We start from the raw sequence: 6,553 nt of genomic DNA, 5'->3' as shown, positions 1-6,553 counted from the left end.
CCTCATGTCAAGGCCAGCGCCAGATAGCCCAGCCCAGTTCATGGGAGGCCACATCCTCGTTTTTTTTTCATGTTTTTTTTGTTTTCATCCGTTGCTTTACATTTAAATTTTTTTGTTAACCAAGTATTTGAAAAAAGTTATATGTATATACAGAAAATGTTTCTCATGTATACAAAAAATAAAAATGTGTATGAAAAAATTTGATCATGTACAAAATGCTAGTCAAGCATCTGGAAAAAATGTTAAACAAGTATTTGGAAAATGTTAATCAAGCATTTAAAAAAATGTAAAATGCGTATAGAGTTTGTTTTTGACCATGTACTCAAAAAATGTTCATCTTGCATTTGACTTTTTTTAATCATGCATTTGAAAAATGTTAAAAATTTAAAAATTTGTATAGAAATAATATTAATCATGTATTAAAAAATGTTAATCTTGTATTTGAATTTTTTAATCAAGCATTTGAAAAGTGTTAAATTTGTATAGAAGCTTTTTTCACCAGGTATTAAAAAACCATCTTGCATTTGAAAAACTGTTAATCAAGCATTTGAAAAATGTAAATGTGTGTACAAAAAATCTTGAAAAAGTATTTAAAAATGTTAATCTTGTATTTAATTTATATTGATCAAGCATTTAAAAATGTTAAAATGTGTATATTTTTTTGAACTGTATTGAAAAACTGTTAATCTTATACTTAATTTTTTTAAATATGAATAGAACAATGTTGATCCTGTATTCAGAAAATATTAAACATGTATTAAAAAATGCTCTTGACATATACGAGAAATGTGGAATGAAAACAAAAAGAAGCAATTAAAAAGAAAAAAAATGTGAACCTACCTGTGGTTGGCTGGTTAGAGGGACGGTGGTATCCCAGCCGACCAAGGTTCAAATCTTGGTACTCGCATTATTATTGGATTCTTTTTAGGATTTTCGGCGATGCATTTTCTGTGAGAGGGCGCCTATGGTTACTTCGTAAATCTAAAATTGATATGTTGGCTCAGTTTCTCGAAGGTGCTTATAGGAATAGGGTATACGTGTATGCATTCATAGGGATGAGTGTATGCGCGTATGTATGAGCGCTTGCGTCTGTACTGTGTTAAAAAAAAATTAAAAGAAAAAACCCAATAAAAACCAAAAAAGAAAGGAAGAAAACTAAAGAATAAAAGAAAAAAAAGAAAATGAACAAACAAGTGCAAAGGAATGAAAAACAGTTAATGCCGATAAATCTCTACCTAATATATATATATATATATATATAATAAATATAATAAAGCAAATTGGGTTTCTGGTCGTCCGTAAAAAAACACCCCGAAAGTTGCTATAAATTACCCACCATGCCACCCGTAAGTATAGAAAACGTTTCAGTTTTTCACGTCGGCAGTTTGCATTGTTTAAAAGAAAGCGATCCATGAATAATTCACAGCTACATAGTTGTCCCACTTGTTGTAGCACTGCTGCCTAGCCAGGCAACCTGGGTTCGATTCCCCACCGCCTCCCTTTTTCTATCGGATTTTTTATGGGTGTAGGATATAACTCCACGCCTGGGTTTCTTTTTTAGGCCCAGCGCTACTCCGTTTTAATGTTTTATTTTTATTTTTTCAGGCAGATTCAAAATGATTTTTGAAACATTCAGATCTTTTAAACCCTAATTTCAAATCTAATATATTATATATGAAAATGCCACATTAAATATGTAGATTCCAAGTATGCAATATATCTTGCATTTTTAATATTATGTTTTGGATGCAACCTTAACTAACAATTAATACTTTTTTATATGGGGTACTTTCCAAATGTCTATTATATATGTTTCCTGCTCATTTAAATGGAGTAAATATGATTATATTGTGCTATCACAAAAGTTATTTGTTGGCACTATATGAGCTGTTGATTCCCGTCAGATGTCGTCGAGTGTGTTTGAGGGGTGATTTTTTTTCTCCTGTTGCAACGCACGGACATGTTTGCATAGATATCTTCCCCTAATAATAAACCAAATAGTGCTTCTGGTCGTCCGTCATGACATTTTTCAGAAAAGTTCCTCTATTTGTTATATATGGAATTTGATTAGAAAAATATGTAGAATATGAATATGAGATTATTTTTTACCTGTTAATTATTTTTAAATAATATTTTGGAAGATATTAAGTCAGACAAATAATTTTCTAAACCGTAATTCCGATTTTCACATGTTATATATGAAATTTGATTAGAAAAATGTGTGAAATCTGAATATGATGTTAATTTTACCTGTTAAATATTTTCTAAATATTGTTTTGGAATCAAACTTATAATTTATAGCGCACGATCCTTTTTTTTCCGTACCGGCGGCGATCCGGATTGCAAATAAACACCCCAGTATGACCATATAGGGAAAAGAAAACATCGATAACTACACATGCATACCTTGGAAAAATGTAGCAGGGGAAAACAACAGATTCACAAGAGTGAGAGAAAGCGACAGAGAGAGAGAGAGGGAGAGGGAGGAGAGAGGGAGAGAGAGACGCCTTGGGATTAACCATATTCAAACACATTTTGTTTTGTTTTGTGTGAACACCGAGGCCATCGCCGGCGAGGGTGAGAAGGAGGATAAGTTGCAACACAAATATGATGCCTCGCTAAAATAAAGAAGATGGACCTATTATGATCTTGAGTGATGGTTGTTGGGTTGAGAGCGTGTGTTATGTTTTCTCTCACGTTGCAACGCACGGGCTCTTTTGCTAGTAAATATAAAACAAAAGAAGACCATTGAAAACCAAGAATGAAATAGAAAATAAAAAAAGAAAGAAAATTAAGAAAAAACAAAGAAAAACATAGAAGAAACAAAAAATCAAAGAAAAACAAAAAAAATCAAAGTATAATGACGACACAAAGAAACCGGAACAACATAGAAGAAATAAAATAATTAAACAAAAAGGCAAAAAGAAACAAAAAAGACCCGAACAAACGCATCAACGAACAGACCGGCGACCAAACGAACAAGTAACACGCTATTAGGCAGGCCCATACGCGCTACAGGAAAGCTTCACGCGAGACAGATGCTAGTCTTGCTATAAGCGAGACATCGCGTTCGCGCAATTAGGAGGTGAGCTTTCCGAAATGTTCTGAAGGAAGAAATCTTAATAAAGATATCACTGCTGCCACCGGGCCATGAATTTGATCCTTTTCAGCGCAAAAGGGCCATGAATCTGATAGGAACCGTACTTAACACGACGGCCCGTTAAACCTCGGCGGAACCGTCGAGAAGAAACAACCCATCCGTTGCCGTCTTCCTCCTGCGAAAGGAAAGCAGATAAGAGGAGCCTCCCCCATCTCCCCGCTGAGCGAAGCAGCCGAGCAAAACCCTTCCCTTCCCCCCTAGAACCTTCCGGGCGCATCCACCAGCATCCTCCTCCCAATGGCCCCCTCCCTCCTCGCCGCCGCCGCCTCGCCCTTCCTCCTCCACGCCGCCGCCGGAAGCGCCAGCCCGAGGCCGGTGTCCGCTGCCGCCGCCACCGGCCGCCGCGCCGCATCCTCCGTGCGCGTGCGCGCCGCCATCAAGTGCGACCCTTCCAAGGTGAACTCCGCCGGGCCGCCGTGGAGTCGCGTCTGCTCAACTAATCATTTACCTTCCTGTTAGGATCTGTGGTTCAGAGGTCTGACGCTCTGCTGATTCTCCTGGTCTTCGTTTTGTCAGGTGGAACCGCAGTCCGACCGGGTGCTCGTCCGTCTCGAGACTATCCCAGAGGTCCCTCCGCTGCGAACCACTGTCTTTTGGTTTGCTGAATTTACTTTTGTTTACTTGTTCCCGTTGGTTGCTTGCTGGTTGGTGGTGTGTATTTCCCACCTGCAGTGCTTCTAGATTTCTAGTCGAATGAATCCTTCCAACTATAGCGCTGCACACTGGTGAACAAATGACGCCGATATTGTAAGAAAGTTGTCATAAGTGGTCACGCTTTGAGATAGTGAAACGCTAAATTTGGGCTCCAGCTATATTCTTCACAATTTGTAGTGTTTCCCCACTTCTGACCTTGTTTCAATCCAGTTAAGCTGGAACTTGGATCGTGTATGCACGGAGCTTATATAGAAAAAAAATACATAACCTTATGGTGCTATGAAGGTACAACTTAAACCCAGGCAGAGCACGTTCTGGAGTGAGAATCTAAAATATGTCAGGAAATAGTTTGCTGCATTTAATTCCACATGTGACAAAATTCGTGGATAAACCTGATACGACCATCGAGCCCTATTCCCTTGGGATAGTAAGAAATAATAATCGGGTGTTTCGTAATGCTTCTACGTACGTGTAAATAGTTGAACATGCTGTGGATCCAGTAGGCTGGAAAATTCCATTTCTTAGAGAGTAGCACTAAATCAGTATCGCTGTTTGTCTACTTGTCTAGAAGCAATATTTTCTTTGCCTAGGCTATATCACTGCATATTCTGATGATTTAACGTGCTTTGTATTTTATGTTACGAGTAAAGTTTATAGGAGATTTTTTTTTTCCATATCTGGCTGATTGTTTTAAGGGAACTGTTTGAACTGCAGAAATCTGCTGGGGGAGTCCTGCTACCAAAATCTGCTGTTAAATTCGAGAGATATTTGATGGGCGAGGTAACATTTTAAGTCACTATAAGCTTCTGCTGTAGTAACTTTATCAGGCTACACTCTCACAATCTTTCTCTGTTGAGGCAGATTTTATCGGTCGGTGTTGATGTTAGTGAAGTTGAAGCTGGAAAGAAGGTGAGCAGATTATTTCTTTTCTTCTCAAGGTTCTCCTTTTAATGCCCGTCCAAGCTTTTCACAAACAAAGGAGCACCGAATGCTTGCACACGAAGCAAGTGTATGCTTTGCACGTTGGTCCTTGTGCTGTTAATATAGCATCTATATAATCTTCCTGCAGTTCTGCTTCTTTTGGATTTTGAAAGTATGCTAATGAAAATTGGGAGTTGGGATGTTAGTGTTGCATAAAACGAATGGTGATTATTTTCAGTTTGGGTTGCTTGCTTTTGCCTGTATTTACCAACACAAGTTATAGATGTGACGACACACTTCATCTATAAGAAAATTCGCTCCATGTCTAGATACTGCCCTTTAGTAGCTAAAAGTGAGCTAGTGGCCATTGCTGGGCTAGCATAACCATGTTGAAATATAAACAAGGCTTGTTGTCTGAAAAAGGCGCTCATGCTAACCTGCAAGGCGCAGCCACCAAAGCAATCAGACAATATATTTTTATGTTCAACACCATATACCGCGAAGAATAGTCGCCTCAAAATTAGCTGAAAATGACCTCCATGATCAGTGAGGGCTTCTCAAAGGTTACATTAGCAATTAGCTTTCCCTTTATTGACTTGGTGGTTTATGCATACCTTTCTCTTTCAGTTACGCAACTAGCACATCCAAGGTTTTGCTATGTTATAGGCAAGGTGTTGAGCCTTCTTGTAAAGAAACGGACATGCATTTTTTTCTTGCTGTATTGAACATGGATGCTTTGAATGCCAAATGTGCATATGTTTTTTGATCAATATAATGTTAAACTAACTCCGGTTTTGGAGAAATACCACAATACATGTTTTTTTTTTCTGCTTTTATCCTCTAAGATGATATGAAAAGAGTATGCTGCATATATCTGATAACACCTCTGCTTGGTTGTTCAATTTTCTGTCTGTTAGTTTATTATGTATCTGCAATGCTTCCTGCTCTCACACTTGCCATGCATTACTTACAATTTTCTTCTATCAGCTTCGATGGCTAACATAGGTGTTTCATGTATATCTTCTTTTTATACTAATATAAGTATGTAGCACCTGGGATTTTCTGACCATGTTCTGCTTGTGATTGTTGCAGGTCCTCTTCTCGGACATAAACGCTTATGAGGTAAGCTAGTGTTCCCCGTGTAACTGAATGTTTTCGTGGGTTTTTCATGGTGGCAATGCCTCCTGGTTCATTGTTATGCAATTGTTCATTATGTTGATGCATACCTACAGGTGGACCTGGGAACAGAAGAGAAGCACTGCTTCTGCCGAGAGTCGGATCTCTTGGCTGTCGTCGCTTGAGCGTACTCTTAAATTCTAATGTGGTGCACACATGCTCCAGATGCCTTATCTCAGTTGCGCAAGCTTTTGCTAGCTTGAACTCTTTCTTTTGATGATCATGGGTTGAGTGATTGATGAGTTTTAGATACAGGCGCTTCTTTTGTTGCCAAAGGACAGGGGGCACGGTGATTTAATTTTACTCATACCCACTTGCATTTTCCGTCTAGTAATGGTAATGCAAAACGATATTTGGAATGTGAGACGAGATGCGTTGCTGGTAATACCTTGGCATGTGAGTATGAGACCCCGCGCCATGGCTGCACATGAAACTTTTTCCTAGCTAAGCTAGCTTGCCATGCGAATTGGCTCATGGATTGACCTGTGACTTGCTATTCAGATCCGGAAGTTCAGTGGGCTGAGGCATTATTATCATCGGCACATGACCGTGTGCAGTACAGATGTACTCACCATCTCGTCTGACCAAAGGACTGGAATGTTTGGTTAGCTTTAGACATGTTGCAAGTCAATTCACGCAGCT

General features: G+C 38.7%; 1 protein-coding gene across 1 annotated transcript; it reads left to right on the top strand.

Moving 5' to 3' along the window:
* Window positions 1-3,240: 3,240 nt before the first annotated feature.
* On the top strand, window positions 3,241-6,296 carry LOC123181642 (10 kDa chaperonin 1, chloroplastic). The gene is made up of 6 exons (XM_044593958.1): window positions 3,241-3,556; window positions 3,677-3,727; window positions 4,529-4,594; window positions 4,676-4,723; window positions 5,828-5,857; window positions 5,968-6,296. Exons 1-6 carry the CDS (start codon window positions 3,398-3,400, stop codon window positions 6,034-6,036), a joined length of 423 nt encoding a protein of 140 aa, XP_044449893.1. The 5' UTR covers window positions 3,241-3,397; the 3' UTR covers window positions 6,037-6,296.
* Window positions 6,297-6,553: the final 257 nt, after the last annotated feature.

This window comes from Triticum aestivum, chromosome 1D (genome assembly GCF_018294505.1).
Source record: "Triticum aestivum cultivar Chinese Spring chromosome 1D, IWGSC CS RefSeq v2.1, whole genome shotgun sequence".
Classification (NCBI taxonomy): Eukaryota; Viridiplantae; Streptophyta; class Magnoliopsida; order Poales; family Poaceae; genus Triticum; species Triticum aestivum.
This window is presented reverse-complemented; position numbering and strand designations above follow the sequence as displayed.